Here is a 19,044-nt window from a genome sequence, read left to right on the forward strand (position 1 = left end):
CTCAAATTGAAATCTGGCTAACAATTTTTCACCCTTTTATTTGAGTGAGGCGCGTTCAACCTCAAATTTAAGGGAAAAAAAAATCTATCTGGTGGATAGTCATTTGGAATAGGGTGGTCTATTGTAGTTACATTTGTGTGAGTTAAGATTAATACAGATTAATACATTAATACAGAAACAAGAATATTACCATACTTGGTACATAGATTTTGTAAAGGCAAGACAACCTGATTTTTGCCTGCTTGAGCCAAGCAGAAGGCATGGAACACCCAGAAATGAATCGTCATTTTAAAAAAAAGAAAATAATGATTTGCGCTACTCTGGTTAAATGCACCCGGAAGTAACTTTTCTCATGGTCTTCGCTCCATCAGGAAAACAAATTCCACAAACAACCACAAAGACAAAAACCTGCGCCAGAGGAACACAAACTAAGCAGACTGACCACCGAGTGAGTACTTTCTCCCGGACTGCCTACATGCCGACAATGCTCCTCTTGACAGCAGTAATTTATTCATATGGTAATCCCATTAATAACAACTGCCGACTAATCAACACACAGCGTACTACTGAACCGCCCATTCACCTTTACGATGCAGTTAACGTTGAGGTAAAAGCCATCACGACAGGTCTCCATCCGACTGCCGGCGGGAAACAGGGAGTCGGCGTTGTTGTCCTGGGGGTAACGTCCCTCCTCAGTTTCTTCTTCCTTTCCAGATGTCTAAATGAGTATCTTGCCCGTGTGCAGGAACCTAGGACGGAGCTCCTGGCAATTTTCAACGAAGCATGTCAATTTTGGAGTATGACCCTTAACACCTCTCCACTGAAGGCCGAGGGTGTGGTGGCCATTTTAAGCATGCCTTGTTCAGTCTTAACGTCAGAACGCTGGGACGGATATCGCTTCAGTCTGTTAAGAAAGTGTACACATTTTTTCTGTGTGCTCTTCGTGTTGCTTTTTCGTTGTCATTTTTTTATTTATCATTTTCATTGGCAAAGACTATTTTAACCTTTTGTTTTATTATGAATTGCATGATATTAAGAAACAACTTTTTGTTGAATTGTTAAGCAGCTTTGCAGAAAATGGATTATGCTTGTTTTTGTTGTTGTTGTTTTTAATCAAAAACTTCCAAAAGGAAAAAAACACTGCTTTATTCTGGTAGAATACTTTTTTGTACATTCTATCATTCCATTGCATATGATTTGATACAGTGGAATTGAATAAGGAATATTACCGGTTAGTTATAAAGTAAGGGCTTCACGGTGTCCAAAGTATTTAATCAAGGAGAAATGAATGAAGAAAATGTACTATATATCAAGTACTGAAAACAGCAATTAAATGGTGCAATTAGATGTCTTGTACATATTACAAATAAGTGTTAATTATTATAGCAAGTCTGTATAAACTTTATTTTATAACGCACATTCTCTACATTTTTTATTTTTATTGCATTGAAAATATTATAAAGCATGGCTAATATCCTATGCAATATTTACTCATATAGGCCTATTCAAATTTCAAGGCGAGAGCAGTTTGATTTTCTCAATAATAAAGCTTTAATGTTGTGGGATCACTTTACAAAACTGGTGTACTATAATACACTTCTGTAGCTGCATGACTTCTCTATAAATACCATGTATAAGTGTGTTGCAATGGAAATTGACCTACATTAGGGTGGACAGCAGGAGGGAGTAAAAGGCCACAAAGAACATGTGAAACCAATCATTTTTAAGAATAAACCACTCCAAAGTACCAATGTGTCTCGTTTCTTTTCAGAAATATTATAAAGATGGATAAAAACAACAAACAGCAAACGTCATTTTAAAGAGTATTTTCCAACACAATTTTAAAAAATTAATTTTGGTGATCAGTGAAATTGCCAAACTGTGTCAGCAAAAAAAAGCAAAGAAAAAGTCTCTGATTGTGAGCCAAAATCAAGGACTAAGTTTAGACCAAGGCAGGTGTGTTACCAAACCTTGAATATCTCTAAATTAGCCACGGCAACAAAACCAGAGGACAGCCTCCCGTACCACCTGCCAGTTCCATTTCATCCAGCTTGGGCGCCTGATTGGCTCGCTGTCCTAGTCCTGGGCCAGTTTCTTCAGCTCATTCTCCACCTCCTCCACCAGTGCTGGGAAGCTGTGGTCCAGGAGGCAGAGTCGGAGGAAGGGCCCCAGCTCCTGGCTCGGTAGGGCAGAGTGGCAGTACGCCAGAGGCAGGGAGGAGCCAGGCTGCCCCAGGAAAGACTGAGGAGGAACGGAGTAAGAACAGGAGGCGGTGGGGGGAGGGGGTACGGGCCAAACCAGGAAGACTAACAAATGATCAAATGTTCCCAGAATGAACATGTATCACAAATGTGTGTGGTGCAATAGCTAATATTCTCTCTACGTTTTATCGCATAGCTTGGAAAAGGTTGCGCTGTAACTGTATCAAATCCAAGTGTTAACAGGTCCATGGGTTATTTTTGAACCTGATGGCTGTGGTCATACTGTTTTCGGTGCTGTGTAAACAAATTAAACGTATGTAACTAAATAAATATTACCTAATAGCTGAAGCACTGCTTAACAGGTTCTGTAGCGCACATTTGTTAAATATTGTGATTTCATCCAAAACACATTTGACTCCAAGACACATCGTTCAAGGTTGAAATCGTCTTCTCGTCCGCCTGTTTTCTTAGGGTTCTTTGTTGAAGCTGATCAGAATATAATGACTGACTTATTTTCCATCGCCATGTACGCAAAACTATAAAATCTGTAATGCTTCACATCCCTTCCCCAGAGTACAATAAGACTGCTACTGAACCTGCACAAGCTCTCTCACAGATACTGAGTCTTGTTTGACTCCAGGTACGTCATCAGATGTCTCCTCCATGGATGTCTAAATGGCAGGGCAAACAAGGATTACGTTACTTGGGACAGAAAACCTTTACAAATCACTAAGTGTAGGGATGTATCTTAGAGACAAGTGTGTGTATGGCTTCTCTGATTGTATACAGTACAACTGCAACAGCAACAGCAATTTGCAGTACACAAGCAGTACAAATTCCCTTGCAATTTCAGCTCATTCACCGAGAACCACCTCCACAGCTGCTGCATAATGAATGTGGGTGACTATATGAGAACGGTAGGTTAAAATATATGGCTGTAATGCTGTGTAGCAGGTGCATAACTGAACAAGCCTCCGATGTAATCATCTGAGCTTACAGATTCAGTATTGATTGACTGATTAAAGCAAGCCTTATTCATATTTAGATCTGTGCATTAATAAAAAGGGAAATTCAATAATTAAGTTACACCAATGTGTAATGCTTAATCAGTGCTAATTTGCCTGCTACTTCGCACCCACTCTGAGTCCACTGAAATTAAATGTGTCAATATTCCCAGGTCTTCTTCCTAATAATAAACGAACGAAGGTAAATAATATAAGCAATATGTAACATGTGTTCAAATACTTCTGCAAGAAAATAAGCAAATATTCAGTCATAATATAAAAAAGTTCCAAAGTATTCAAAAAACATGAATAGAACAAATTTGCTTCAGGAGAATAGAAATATATAACTTGGTTTCTCAGTATACTGCAAGTATAAGTAAGTATACTGTATCTTGATGCTTTCAAATACAAAAATATTGTATGAAAAAAGTAAAAATAGAATAGAAAATAAAATGATATATTATGTCTAATTCTAACACATATCTTAGTAATCAAAGGCACATACTCAAGCAAACACTTTCAAAATAAAAACACAAGGGCGTATCTAGCAAGCAAACAGCACCATCTAGTGTGGAGCAGCCTAACACAAGGTAGTGGGGATAAGAATGCTTTGCCATGTTTTTCCTCAGGGGAAGAGGAATAATGGTCTGGGGCTGTTTTTCATTGTTTGAGCAAGGCCCCTTAGTTCCAGTGAAGGGAAACCTCAATCCTACAGGTTACAAAGGCATTATAGAGAACTGTGCGCTTCTAATGTTGTGGCAGCAGTTTGGGGAAGGCCCTTTCCCGTTTCGGCATGACAGCGCCCCCGTGCACAAAGCAAGGTCCATGAAGAAATGGTTTGCTGAGTTTGGTGCAGCCTGTCTATGATCTGCAACTTTCTGAATTAATCACAATGGCCTTCAACAGGACACTCAACAGAAACACCATCAGATGATTACCCTACGAAAGCCATAAACATAAACGACACACTCGTTATGGTAATTTTTCATTACATCATATCCTCTGGTTCTGCTAGTCCAAATGGTAGAATCCATGATATCAGGAAGGTCACATATGTGTACCCTCCACTAATTTACATGCAGTGTTTTCTTTGGTATTCATTGCATGTTTTCTAACAGGCAGCAGCTAAGTGCACACCGATTCTTCAAACTTTATGAAGCAGAGCCGTTATCCAGAATGTTTTATGTAACTTTAGTAATATTTTAAAGTGTAATTTAAAGAGTTTGCCAGTAGGGTGCAGCAAAGACCAGTTACCAACTAAATGTAAATATCAGTTATTCCCACTTGTTAAACGGGGGGCTAGATAGCCAGTTGATTCATAGTTTTGTTTTCTCGGTGCTGCCATTAAAAATAGAAATAAATAAATAAAACATACTCTGGCTTTGCTTTATGAGGACAGTACATAATTGCATACTTGCAGCACATTAGTAACAAAACTATATACATCCTAATTCTGTTTAAAGAAGGAACATTAATAAGTCTGAAGTTTGAATGCTACAGCCGGAAATATTCTGTAGCTTGTCTCCTTTAAGTTTCCTTATCCCCTCTTTGCATAAACGATTTGCAAACAGGATCTGGGTTCTTAGTATGCAAATACTGTATTTCGGGTGATTTGCATGAACGTAAGGCAACGGCTCGCAGACTGTGCTCCATGAAGGACTTAGAACGACCATATTTTAAATGCATAATAAGCACAAACGGTTTTTCGGTCAACAGTCGGAACGGGTGTTCCAAATTTAAACAAAACCTAGCAATATGGACGCGGCAGCAAGCCAGCTAGCTGCACATCGCTAATGCGGCTTTGGTTTAATTAACCCGCTGGCCAACTGGGAGTCTCTCGTGTAGCACTATTTGATTTTTAAATCATTTCATTTGAATGCCCAGGTGGTCCGCTAAGACGTTCCCCATTGTTCCTGCGGTCTGTTCCAGAAGCCCTGTCCTACCCCGTGCTCCTGGGCGCTGGGAGGCGGGTTCGTCTGCGGCGCGCCGACGGGCAGGTACTCCTGGAGCCTCCGCGCCGCGCTGGCGCACTCCTCCAGCGCCTCCTCCCTGCTGGAGCCCTCGAACTGCAGCCTGAACATGCGGCTCTCCCCCTACACACACACACACACACACGCAGGTCAGTCAATCATTTTTAAAATGGTTAGGGACCTACTCCGTTAGAGAACTGGGTTAGTTATAATGTTGTAGAGAGCCAGGCTTGTATCCCTGAGGTTGGAGGCTTGATTCCAAGGTAATGACCTGCTCTTATACCCTTGACCAAGGCACTTAACCTACATTGCTTCAGTATACAGTGGCATGAAAAAGTATTTGCCCCCTTCCTGATTTCCCCTATTACTGCATATTTGTCACACTGTAATGGTTTCAGATCTTTAGACAAAATAAAATATTAGACAAAGGGAAACAGAATATACTCAAAACACATTAAAAAATGTATTATTTCATTTATTTAATGACAAAAGTTATAAAACACTCATATCACACATGGAAAAGTAATTTCCCCCTTAAACTTAACTGGTTGCACCAACTTTAGTAGCAATAACTGCAAGCAAACGCTTCCTATAATTTGATATCTGTCTATCACATTGTTGAGGAAGAATTTTAGCCCACTCTTCTTTGCAGAACTGCTTTAATTCAGACAAATGGGTAGGTTTTCCGGCATGAACTGCTTGTTTCAGGGCCTGCCACAGCATATCTATTGGGCTCAAGTCAGGACATTGACAAGGCCACTTCAAAACATAAATTTTTATCAGGTGTGAACTTTTGTGTTTTGGATCATTGTCTCAATTGAAGCAGGAGCTGGTTAACATTGAGATCCACCCAAGCACACCCAAATTCTGGGAAAATGCTTTAGTAACAAACCAAGGGTAAATTACTTCTGCAGAATCACTACCTTGTATTGGTGATGTCCAGTTAAAGGCAGAGATTCTAACTGGAAAATTCTCTGGTTGCATGTCAGCAAATGATTAAACGCTGGCTGGAACCAATCGGATTACAAAATTTTTAGTGGAAACCAATCTCACAAACTGTAACTTCTTTTTCAAGGGCAGGGATACTCAAATATGACCCTCGAGGGCAGTAGTGGCACTGCTGGTTTTCAATCTTCCCCTAGAATCAGGACTTATTTAATTGTTGGACACCAGGTAAGTTGCATCTCTACCCAATCATTAGCATTAATCGATCAATTAACTCCAGCAGTACTACTAGCCTCCATGGCCAGACATATGCATGACTGCTCTAGGATATGCTGTAAATGGACTGCCTTTATCTAGCGCTTTTATCCAAAGCGCTTTACAACTGATGCCTCTCATTCGCCAGAGCAGTTAAGGATTAGGTGTCTTGCTCAAGGACACTTCGACACGCCCAGGGCGGAGTTTGAACTGGCAACCCTCCGACTGCCAGACAATCGGTCTTACCTCCTGAGCTATGTCGCCCCAGTAACATCACACATGTTCAGTTGGCCAGCTAAATAAATGTAGCTGTCTTAATATGTTTCGTTTGCTGGCTTTATGCAATTAGCAGCTGGGCAGGCTGATTTACAATACAGCTCACCATTGAGATTAGGTCTAAAATGACCATCTTGCTTCTCTTATATAACATGATATATTACGCATGAACACTCAGGCACTTGTCAGCTATGTGAAGATCAATAGTAATCAAATGCATTTCAGAGCAAGGTTATGCTGTTCCATATCTCATTCTATAGGTTTGTGCTGCTTTTCATGTTTATCTTGGAGATTCCATTTTGAAAGTCTGGCCCTGCTTAATGTCTGAGCTGAACACAGATCCATTTCCATTTTGATGTGTAGTAGTGCGTACCTGATCTGTAAGATACGATCTTGGTACAAAGCCTTATGTAACTTATAAACATTTCACAGGTGAAAAGCCAGGCTAGTCAGGGTAGAATGTCGAGGAATACCCCCGTTCACAGCCAATATTCATGCCAAGAGACTGCTTAGAATTCGAGTCATGGCTCAGAACTACTTAATCCAGGGCATTTAATTACCAATTAAACTCTTGTCTCGGCAAACCGCTGCTGCCAAACATTCACAATGCCATTGCCCACATCAATGTGTAATCTAGATAGTAAATAAAGCTGGCTTCATAACAAATGACTCAAGCTGTTCAATCAGGTGTTGTTTCTTTTCTGAAAAATGCTAATTATGACAAGAATTCAAGGACACCAATTACAAATGCGATATTCTCGTTTCTTTCATTCAAGATTTATATCGGTGTTTGGAGCAAAGCATGCTACTCGGTAGCGTAAGTCAAAGCGGACTTTAAATGGGAACACGCTGGAAATGTCATGATTGAATAAATGATTTTAATAATAAAAAAACAAAAACAATATGCCCATTAGCAGGCAGGTGAGAACAGCCCAGCACGGGCCAACAGCACGAAACAGCTCACTGATCCTGCAACGCATTTATGAGTGCGTGCAAGCATACACGCAGCGCTAACGGTAATGAATAAATTCGATAATAATAATAATCCGCAAGAAGCCGTTCGGATCGTGATGACCCAGTGCAGTTATATTTTAATCATCGCAGTGACCTTCCGGAGCTCTATTTGGCAGAGCGTGAAAGGGACAAACCCGGATCGTCTACACAGTCTGAAGAAACGTTTCACTACCTGCGGCCCGCCAAACCAGGACATATGGTTCTAGATTACAGACTGGCTCTGGGGTGGTCCCTGGGAAGTGGCCACACAGAGAGGGCTGAAGTGGAGTAATATGAGTGACGAACAATCTAATGCGCGACACGAATTTTCTAAGCTCAGTTACAGGAAATGTCTGCTCCTTGGGAAACGGGAAAGTATGGTGGTTGAAACTGGCTACACGTGAGCAAACAACGATGACATCCCGGCCACCTCACGGGGACACTTGAAGCCCTAACACCAAATTACTGTTGTTGACCACACTGCCTCACTCGTGAGTGAGTGATGCCTAAATTCTCTAAAGCAACCTGCAACACGCAACAAAACATGTGCCTGTGTTAAATGACAGAATCCTTAGGAAATTGTTTACCTTCAACCTGCATCGGCAAAGACCTGTATGGTTAGTCTGTTCTACTGCCATGGATGATATACATTAACTCAAGTTGTGTCACTGATTATATCAGTACAGAAAATGTTAAACTATGTACGACTGTCAAATGTTTTCCTCACAACAAACCACAGGTAAGTAAATATTAATAACAGCTGTCAACAGAAAGATAACTGCTGTCCTTAGTTGTGATAAGGATAGTTTCAAGCTCAAACAGACCTGAAAAGAATGATTAGGGCACTTAATAAGAACCAAAAACAGAAATTAGATGGACAGTTATAGGACGGGAACACTCGAGGCCGGTGGAATGGTATTAAGTTAATAACCGATTATGGAAACTCAAATGAAAGTCTGAACCAGGGTCCAATGAGGCTAATGTATTCAACAGCCTCAAAAATCCAATTTCATGTGTCCGTTGATGAGATCTGTGCCCACGGAAACACATTAAGGTTGACGAAGCAGAGGGCCCAAAAGATGCCAAGCACATGGTACTGAATGTCTATGCCAGGGCTGCCAAACCCTGTTCCTGGAGACCTACTGTCCTGTAGGACTTTATTTCAACCCTAGTTCGGTACACCTGATTCTGCTCATTAGCAGCACAATGAGATCTCCAGCTGTTGAATGAGGTGTGCTTTGTTAGCGTAAGCCTACAGGATGGTAAATCTCCAGGAACAGGGCTGGGCAGCCCTGGTCTACGCTGTGCTCAAACAGTTCTTCCCGCTCTCACTTTCTAAGATCTCATTGGGATGGACAACCTCATGCATAATCACCTGTCTCTAAAAAACGGAGTGTCCAGCTACTGAAGGTTTACAGACGTCTGCCTTTGCATAACAGATCATAAAGTGCTTGGAAAGGTCTGTCATGGAGCAAAAAAGTCAGCAAGTAGCTTACAGGAGCCCCTCCAAAAACGCTGGTGTTGATGATGTCTTCTGCTGCTGCAGCCCATCCGCTTCAAGGTTCAACGTGTTTTGCGTTCAGAGATGCTCGTCTGCGCCTCAATGTTGTAAGAGTTGTTTTGGACCATTTGTGGCCTTTCTGTTAGCTTGAAACAGTCTGGCCATTCTCTGACATCTCTCAGACAGAACTACTGCTCTCTGCATCTCTTTTTGTTTATTGCAGAATTCCAGGGGTTTCCTTCATTTAAATGTCTTAGCTTGTCCGCCTAAGTGTTTTATCAAGCGGCTTATAGGAGCAAAATAAATAAATAACCTGTAAAACGATCAGAAATGGTCCGTGAATGTATTGGTATAATTACGTGGTGAATGATACAGCATTTTAAGTTTTTACTGCTTTCAGGTTTAGGTGCGACCTTAGACACGCTAAATTAACTACAGTAGAATCTGTTCAATTGCATAAAATAATGAAACAGAGTGCCTCTCGGTCGTCCTCACTCGATGTGATTTTAAACAGAAACTGCCTACCTTCGTACATTTTTGCGGTTTCGTGTTCTCGGTTTATTTATGCCACATCTGCCGACTTTTAACGCATATTTATAGACCACTATGCTATGTAATTGAACATAATTCCGTGAAAACATCCGAAATATACACTAATGGTTTATGCAAATGTGCAATCACTTGGAACGGAATCAATGGAAAATGGTTTGGGATTTGGTAATTCTATGCAAATGCCCAATCCATTATGCAATTAAGTGAATTCTACTATTAATCTAAATCTACACTGTTTTTCTGTATCTATCCAAACTGAAGTGAGAAATAAAATTCTGAAAAGCCTTTAATGTTGTGTACGGTACAAGTAACGCCAGTGACAAAAAATATATTATATATATATATAAAATATTATGAATTCATTAAAAAAAATTTAAATACAGTAAGCTGGCATTTGTGTGGATTCATTAAGTTAATAGGTAAATTATTATTGTACCCTAAGTTTTGAATGACAAAAATTAAATGCTCTTCAAGATATATTACAATGTCAAATAGCCCTATTCCTGTAGAATGACCCCCTTACAATGTGCAAATCCTTTACTATACAGTAGGCTATATTTTCTCCTCAATTCTATCAATTATAATAACCTTCAAAAAATATTACATTTTTTATTTTTGTCACGTTTCGTTTTGCATAGCCTACATCTCAATACATGGTGGCGGCCTTTTGAAGACAAGAACTTTACATAAATGTAGCTAAATATGGGGAGACAATACGTCGAGGTGACGGTGGCAGTAAAGCCAGACAGACCGCAGTCGCTGTCACACAGTCGCCACCTAAGGCCGATTTTGAGCCAGGAAAAACCCTGCATTCTATGGTTTACTCCTCCACTGTAGTGTGGGAAAATCCTAGGAGGGCAGCTGCTTCTGAGATGCTGGACCCACTGCGTCTGGCACCAACAACCATACCACGGTCAAAGTTGCTTTGATCGCGCATCTTGACCATTCTGATGTTCGGTCGAAAAAACAACCAAACCTCTTCACCACGTCTGCTTTATACATCGAGTTGCAGTCACAAGATTAGCAGTTTGGTGGAGGCAAAAGGGAATCCTACCTAATACTTGACAGGCCTACCTAATAATGTCGCCACTGAGTGTATACATATGTGCACGCACACAGAATGTGGTACCATAATTAACCTTCATTAGTTTTTCAGTGCATTAGTGATGTTGCATATATATACTCGCTGGTATGCTAATCCTGTTAGCCAGGTCAGGCATTACTGCTCGCATAAATAAGGAGAATGAACTGTTATTGCCCTACATGCTTATTTGCCCTGGATAAGAGTATCTGCTAAATGACTGTAATTTAATAAACACTCACCAGAGGTGGCTCATTTAGATAGATAATAGTATGCTCTGGCTGCAATTAACTTTCTGCGTGCACTCACAGCCATTTTTGAATTCTGCAAAAGGGAAGATTCCATGTTGTTTGCCTAGCAGCTTATGTCTCTAGACACCGGTATAAAATCATTTTACATTAACATTAACCACCAATTTTTTTAATTAATTCCCTTTGAATAAACCCACTGTATTTTCCCCGTTCCGTAACAACACCAACACTGAATAATTATTTATTTTTCATACTTTTAAATCAAAATTCCCACTGGCCCGGATTACCACGCGCACGCTCACCTTGGCCATCATGCGGAACAGCAGGATGTCGGACTTCCGCTGCACTTTCAGGAAGCTCGGAGCGCCGATCAGGGAGAAGCCTTCCTGGAACAAAATTGGAAACTAAATTACAGGCAGTCACAAGGTACATTCAGAGCTTTTGCAGCTAATGAGAGTAGTTAAGAATAGCCATGATATTTCTATCAACTGAAATACCAGCAACAAAGGCATGGCCAAGCCCCCCCCACTCTTCCCCTCTTCCATCCGAGCTACTAATGAGCACTCCCTGGTTTACTGTAGTAACACAAACCTGCCAGCAGAGGGCTCTACTGCACAAGGAACTCCTCTCTGTCACAGAAGAGGAGAGCTCTGATGCTCAGCTCACCAACTACTGTATGCGACCCCTGTGCTTGGAAGGCTGATATCTACTGAAAATACACGTACTGTGGAACAGGAAAAAATGCCATCAGGCCAACTGGCTGTATCGGACCATGGCGCATCACTGTCAATGTAACAGCATGCAGACGGGGCTACAAGACTCAGAGTTGATCTACCATTAGTATGCATTTAAGTGAAACCTGGTACTCGGGAAAAACAAAAAAACATATTTAACCATTTAAGTTGTAAGATCACAAATGTGATTAGAATGTTTTTAACTGAACATTCTAATGCTGATGTAACAATCACTACTGGTAACTGAAAGCAATGGAGTTCTGGAACACCGACTTGTAAATTTGAAAAACATTCCAAAAAGTCTATTCTACAAGCATGACAAGCATCAAACTCTACGTTCAACGCCAAGTAAGATGCTGACTACACATGACTACCAGACAGAAAAAATGTTTATGTATTAAATTTCGTTTTTGACATAATACAAGTGTCTTGAGTGACAAAAACATGTTTCAATGAAAATATATCATTTTTATTGAATGCCCCTTGTAGTCGATATTTCAGCATAGTAGAACATATGGTTCTACAGATTAATATCAGACTCATGTCCCCTACAGAGGACAAAATGAATTTCCAGATCTGAGGAGTATATGAAAATGTGGTTACTGATTAAGTGCGCCCTCGCCCTACAGGAACAACGCTCCCTACATAGGAATTTACTGGTCTCATGCCGTATTGAGCTTTTGACATTGATTGTGCGCAAGCAGCCTATGGGTTAAATACTTGTCTAGTTGTTATAGGAAATTGTATCATGTCAATTGCATTATATTAATAGTAAATAATGAGTACTTTTTTGATGGCTTTTAATTTAAATCTGGTGCTGCAATCAACTCTCAATGATAATAATATTCAATAATGACAAATCGGAATGTCAACACTAAGTGTGAAAAAGGAATAGTTCTTATAAAAGCATTTAACTTTTAAACTTATGAAACTTAATTGAAGGGGCTATTTTACCACACTTTTCTGAAGTATTACAGGACTAAATAAGGCTGCCTATTTTCTTTCTATGGAGATAGGATAAAATAGTTCTGCAACAAACATTCCCTGTTTTTATCAAACAATCTGCTCACGGCCTGTGGTTTTTTCTGCTCCTACAGTATGCATAACGGCAGTAGTGAATTAATGCAGATTATCACATTATACATGCGCCCAATTTGAATGAAACACTCCTAATAGTAACTCTCGTTTCATTAATATTAATTCCCCACCTGTATTCCACGCCTGGATATCCAGTGCTCCCATGCTCCCAGCACACTCTACCACCCAGCTTCAGCATTTAGTAGAGACAAGATGAAAACAGAAGCCTTTAAGAAATAAGGCGTGTGGAACCATCATCTAATCTTTTAGAAATTACCCAAACTGTTCCGCTTTCCAATGGCAGTGATACCGTTGCACTCTGTAGCTGTGTGTTTAGGTTTCTGTAGCACATTTAGCTCAGCTGATATTGCCTGTTCCTTTCTCCGGTCTTCTCCGGTCTACTAGACCTCACTGATCAATTAGTTCTCCCCACTGATGCTGTTTGGTAAACATATTGCTTTTATGGGCATTTCACTTTGAGTGAAATAATGCCATTAACCAAAAAAAAAGTAAACCAAAGTATAGGCTACATACATATATATATATATATATATATAGATAGATAGATATATCGTGGCTATATTAAAAGTTTTTTTAAAAGCACCTTTCACACAGGACTCAGGTTTTCCAACTTCAAGAAGACTTGAATTTACTCGGCCTAAATTTAACAAACCCTTCTTCACATCGGCTGTTACATAAACATCATGTGTTATAAAAGAATTTTAAGATTCAAAGCAGATTATCATTTTCTCTCTCTACTGAGATGTTCTGAGCCGATCCGATTATTCTCTCTGTCTCTCTCTCTCTTTTTTTTTTTAAATTTATAAAATCTGACCATCATTTACCTGGGGCACAGGTCTGATTTAGCACGTGCGCGCAGAAGCCTGCGTAATCCATCCTCTACTCTTCTCCGTGTCACAGCATAGATCACATGACACCTTAGAGCAGGGGGATGTTCCAGATTTGGGAGGGTTCCGGTTTTTACTCAATGCAGTTTTCCAGCTAACTCAGTAACCCTACTTCAGGAAATACCCCCCTGTGCAATTAAACTAGTGAAATGGGGGAAAACCAAGCGGCCAAATCCAGGCGTGGTTTTTCAAGCTCACAGCCAGATCTCGTCGAGAGATGTTGCTCACTAGTGCCAGTGCAACTGGCTCCAGTATAAGTGTTTCAACCACCCGTTTCAATGTACGTCAACGGTAACAATACATTCAAAATACGAAGTCAGTTTTTTCCCCACAAGAAAATGTAGTCATAATAGGTTTGTTTTCTTCATCTAATGTCTCACCATGTGCCTAATTGTTAAGTTATTGTGTTATTTGGACAAGATTGTAATATTTTGTGGACGAATCAGGGACAGTTTGTGTCTCTGCCGAGTCACTGTATCTCACATGCTTAGTGGACAACTGGACTTCATGCCCATATATGGGTCCACTTGCCTACTGTGCAGTCTCTGGCTCCAACTTGTACAACATGGCGGCGCCCACAAATTTATCTTCCGGAGCACTTAAAACGAGTTTCACCAAGCCAATGGAGAGTCAGTGGGTGATGTCACAGTGACTTAGTCCATATATTTTCTAGTCTATGGGGCAAACACAGCCCACCATGGACTAACTGGTAGCCACTAAAGAAACTAAACAAAATAAAAAAATTTACAATACACATCATAAATGTGACAATGTTCAGGGAAGCTTCTGGACAGTCACAGCAAATATAACTGTTAATGTCGGCTGGTATTCCTGTCGCATAGGCTCCTCACTATTATGGTGGACCTCAATGTTTTTTTCTGAGCTACTGCAATTTAAAAATTTTGTTAATTAAATTCCCAGAAGGAGCTCTTTCCTTTCCTCATAAGCTTCTGAAAAACATGCAGTAGCATTAAGATTAAGCACACCAATCTATCCGTGGGCACTAACCTCTCTTCCCAAAGGACTTTACGCTTTGACCTAAATAAATATGTGGCCTTAGCTGGCACCTCTGGCTTAGCTTGGCAGTTTGTCACTGGTGGAGATAAAAAATAAATAAAAATGGCGCATGGTTGCTATGGTTGTCGTCTCTCTGGCTGGCTCTTGGAAAAGACACGAAGCTTGGTGCTGAAGGTGACTCTTCTGCTCTCTGATGCCTAACCCAGCTAACACAACATGTTCTCATAATGTTACTGGAATGTTCTGACAACGTTATAACATTACTATGACATGGCAGCAACACTGTGAGAACGTTTCGCGTTAGCTGGGAAGCTACCTCTTTGCGCTACTTCCTGGGGGACAGAGTATTTCTTAAAATGGTGCATGCGAGCCAAATATTTTCCATGTTCTATTTATTAAACAATGTAAAAATAAGATGTATTGTAGTTAGCCTCAGTAAAGTAAATGCCGACTTAAAATATTTGCAGCTATTGCTTATTATTCAAACACAGGTCGGGGTACGCTGCTGACGCTGTGCAGATGAAGACCTTGAAAGAGCCGTGATTTTTGATGGATCTGAATGGTACTTTTTCCAATGAGCACACAACACTATGTGTGTGGTCCGTAGGCTACCAGCTGAATAGCCCTGGTGTGCAAGAACAGAGCAGAGGGCATTCATAATTATGCACAAAAGAACAGTTTGGGATTGCTGGTTTCTCTGAATTTACAATGACAGGCAAAAACGGAAAAATATCAGAAGTCAATTCCAAAACTGAAAATATTACAAGATGAATGTGAACTACCAATACCTGCCTAAATAATAACAGCAATTTACATTCACCAGTAACATTTTATATAATAAATAAACATGTAGTAGGTAAAGAACAATACCTCCCTGCTGTGTATTAATTAGACATAGCAAATCGCTAATAGTCTTGACTGAAGTCTTAAATTCACTGATATGACACATAGCTATACATAACTTTCAATGCAGTTGCTCACATATTGGCCCACAAGGGCTTCTTCCTAATCTATCGACAGAGGTAAACAGTAATTTATTTCCTGGATTCAAATTATCCTCACTCAAGTGCTCCTCTGCATTCAGACTAAAAACACACAGAAGGATCAGACAAAAATACCATTATCATCATTATTTTGAGGAGCAGGAGAAAATGGAGCTTAGCTGTGGCGTTTAAGGGGAAAATGTACAATTCAGCTAGAATTGAGATATCCTCCATACTGTACAAGAGCAAACTGGGTTTATATGTACTATATTTGAATGAAACCCCACAAGTTTGTAATACAGGAACTGACATGACCAAATGTGGACCATTAATAAACATTCAGGTTAACTGTAGCATTACTGGCATGTCAGAGCAGTCTTGCTCCAGTTTCCCTCTTACTGCTAGACAACAGCACACAGCATAAAACTCAGATTTTTTAATGACCTTTATAACCCTTAATTTTTAAAAAAGCTATCTTACACATGCACATGCATTCATGCATGTACACAAAAACATATTAAAAACTGAAGATATTTAAACACCTATCCTTGCTCCTGTTAAAAAACATGTGTATCACACCAGAACCCATGACTGCCATTTAAGTTATCTTCAGCAAAAAAGCTTGCTAAATAAACATTGATAATAATAATCCCCAGATTAGAAGTAGAAAAGCCCTGTGGCATCATTCCTCGGCTGACAACTGTGCTTATAAATTTCATTTTAATTTCCACTATCAAATTTATGAAAAATCCTTGATATGAAAACTAGTGTCATACAGTAACCTATGTAGTATCAGGTAGGACTCCCTTTACCCTCTAGGAAAGCCCAAATTTACATTCTCTGTGAGACGGGTGCATGCAAATCCTGGCAAATCCGGGAATCACCACATCTGGCACCAACAATCACACCATGGTCAAAGTCGCTTAGTTCACACACCTTGCCCATAATAATGTTTGGCTGAACAACAAATAAACCTCTTCACCATGTCTGCATGGATATATTGAGTTGCAACCACATGATTCGCTGTTTGGAGGAGCAGCAAGCTATTAGCGTTATCAAGCAGGTGGACTTAAAAAAGTGACCACTGAGCCACCCGCATGAATGCCAGTTAATCTTTTTGTCATATTGTACCCTTTTCCTTTCTTTAACTCACAAAATATGAAAGCAGCTACAATTGTTACATTTGCTCATATAGTGAAAGTGCACTAATATCTTGATAATATCTTTTATTTCAACATATTTCAGCGCATGTAATTTTTCACTCTGTAGACTAAAAACCGACAGTGAGGTGGAGGGGAGGAAGTGTGTTTTGTAGAGTAACATCTTTAGGGTGGAAATGCAGAACCTTCCCTTACCAAAAGTTCCTGGTCTTGGGAAACAAGCAGGTGTCCTGACTGCACAATGGTTAACGCCAGATGCCCTGCAGTGTCACTGGGCTCAAAGACCTAGAAAACATTTTTACCAAACTGATCATTGTCAGAATCAGACTGTAGACTTACACACAAAATTTTAAAAGTAAGTATATGTAAGGCCAGTCTGTCAACGGTGTAACCTGTCATGAGGGTTAGTCGGTGGGCCCGACTGGAGACCAAAGGCATTCTCAGAACCCTGTCTAGTGCCTAAAGCGTGGGAGTTAGGCTAATATCCAAAGGCTTTAAGCACCTGGTGTAGTTCGGTAGCTAGGTAATGCTAATATATATTTTGGCACTGAATCTACCTACAGACCCAACTCCATTGGCCCCTGACAGGCATTAGCTAGCTACTCGCCAGTATAATACAGCCACAAATAGTCACCTATCCTAGTCAAACAATATGTAAAGTTATACCTTCTTTACCAACGCACTGGATGCTTTTTTACCACTGACCTGCCTATATTCTTCATACCATAAATATTTACCAGCTTGTCATTTAACTGCTGGTTACCAACACTTCGACAAATTATGCTAGCGTTAAATAACCAGCTCTGCAGACAGTGAGTGGGCTTGATGTTTTAACGTGGTTTAAAATGAGAAACCTTCCAGGAGGAGGTCCTGTCGCATTTGGAAGTCGGGGGTAAAAACCGTCCATATCGTTTCAGTCGCCAGCACGATTTGTTGGTGTTGAAAACCTCATCGTTTTGTTTCCCCTTTGAATCAATTTTCGCCGCCATTTTTCATACATTCCACGTTTGTGTGACAGTATCCCAGAATGCACTGACACATAAGGGAAAAGTTGAGACAACAGAACTTCTGTGGTGGAGAGAGTGGTTGTGTTCGAAATTCAAGTGACTATTAAAAAGGTTCGAAACTGCATATTATCCGCACGTAACATGCTGACTGGCGTAAAATTAGTAGTATGGTCAAAAATAATTGAGATGAAGTAACTTTGGTGTGTTAGCAAATACAGGGGAAGTATCTTTGATGTTAGTAGTCGGTTTCGAATTGGAGGAAGGATCTCTAGCGTTGATGGTTTCGACCATAGACTGTATAAAAGTTTGGACGTGGCTGATCTACGTTTTATGAGCTTGACAAAATGTAGGCCAAGTGAAAGGAACAATGATCCATCGGTTCTTTCTGTAAGCGCGCGTGTGCTTGTTTATGGAGCAAACTTGCATAGGCTAATTATTCTACATACGGTAGGACTGCGTCATAGTTCTATCCCCATTTATTATGATAAATTATGCGTATAGTTGCTGGATACCACATAAGAAGCTGGGTTTTCTTGGCATGACTGGTGCTGAGTCGAAAGACTGTTTTGACAGCTTTCGATGCATTTATAACTATAACTTACACGTGATTAACGCTCAATGTTTGCACAACCACTTGGCTGACGTGCAGAATCATAGCTTATACAAACAGGCATATTTGACGAGAAAACAACGTAAAACTCAGAAACCTTGCGACGTGTAGCAGAAATCGATGCTGTCTGAACACTGGGTGACCTAATACTGGTGGTGGCACTCCAGGAACAGGTTTGCCTACTGATGAAGCCTAAAAGCTTTGTGCAACGCGTAGCTACATAAACTTATGTTACTTACGTAGACCACTAACTGTGGAAGCCTGTATCAAAATGTGCGCCTTACAATGAAGGTAGCCTATATAACTGAAACGTTTGCTTGGCTTTAACTGAAAAACCTTGAGTGCTGTCCTTTTATGCACGTGCTTACTCAAATTTATAAAAGATTTTTATAAAGCAATGAATCCGAATTCATAGAGCGGAACGAAAATGACTTATGATGTAGCCTATTTGTTATCTGACCTCTGTTGATGCATTATTATTGCTTGAGAAATTAATTATTACATTTGTAAATGTTGCAT

General features: G+C 40.1%; 2 protein-coding genes across 6 annotated transcripts in view; one reads left to right on the forward strand and one right to left on the reverse strand.

The window, feature by feature from the left end:
- LOC118227640 (neuroplastin-like) overlaps window positions 1–1,747 on the forward strand; it is a 28,495-nt gene extending 26,748 nt beyond the window's left edge. For 2 of the 4 annotated variants that reach the window (XM_035418349.1, XM_035418351.1), the window contains exons 8-9: window positions 372–448; window positions 715–1,747. In XM_035418349.1, coding sequence (XP_035274240.1) covers window positions 372–432 — 61 coding nt within the window. In that variant the 3' untranslated portion in view covers window positions 433–448; window positions 715–1,747. Of the gene's footprint in view, window positions 1–371 lie in introns of all 4 variants that reach the window. The other 2 variants (XM_035418348.1, XM_035418350.1) reach the window with 1 other exon arrangement.
- rec114 (REC114 meiotic recombination protein) lies at window positions 1,257–17,907 on the reverse strand. Of its 2 annotated transcripts, XM_035418353.1 has the most exons (6): window positions 17,763–17,907; window positions 17,104–17,193; window positions 11,332–11,415; window positions 5,149–5,298; window positions 2,798–2,872; window positions 1,257–2,241 (listed from the first exon to the last, which is right to left on the reverse strand). In XM_035418353.1, exons 1-6 carry the CDS (start codon window positions 17,895–17,897, stop codon window positions 2,077–2,079), a joined length of 699 nt encoding a protein of 232 aa, XP_035274244.1. In that variant the 5' UTR covers window positions 17,898–17,907; the 3' UTR covers window positions 1,257–2,076. The 2 variants fall into 2 exon arrangements, with proteins under 2 accessions (XP_035274244.1, XP_035274245.1); XM_035418354.1 differs by lacking the exons at window positions 17,104–17,193; window positions 17,763–17,907 and adding an exon at window positions 11,527–11,573.
- Window positions 17,908–19,044: the final 1,137 nt, after the last annotated feature.

Source organism: Anguilla anguilla, chromosome 5, assembly GCF_013347855.1.
Source record: "Anguilla anguilla isolate fAngAng1 chromosome 5, fAngAng1.pri, whole genome shotgun sequence".
NCBI lineage: Eukaryota > Metazoa > Chordata > Actinopteri > Anguilliformes > Anguillidae > Anguilla > Anguilla anguilla.

Bases quoted from the DNA above. Each gene is read 5' to 3' on its own strand.
- rec114 (XM_035418353.1), bottom strand. From the start codon at position 17,897: ATGGCGGCGAAAATTGATTCAAAGGGGAAACAAAACGATGAGGTTTTC. The intron at 17,194-17,762 runs GTTTCTCATTTT...AATGTTTTCTAG, and splicing joins ACAGGACCTCCTCCTGGAAG to GTCTTTGAGCCCAGTGACAC. The intron at 2,242-2,797 runs GTTCAGTAGCAG...GTTCCTCCTCAG, and splicing joins CTGTGAGAGAGCTTGTGCAG to TCTTTCCTGGGGCAGCCTGG.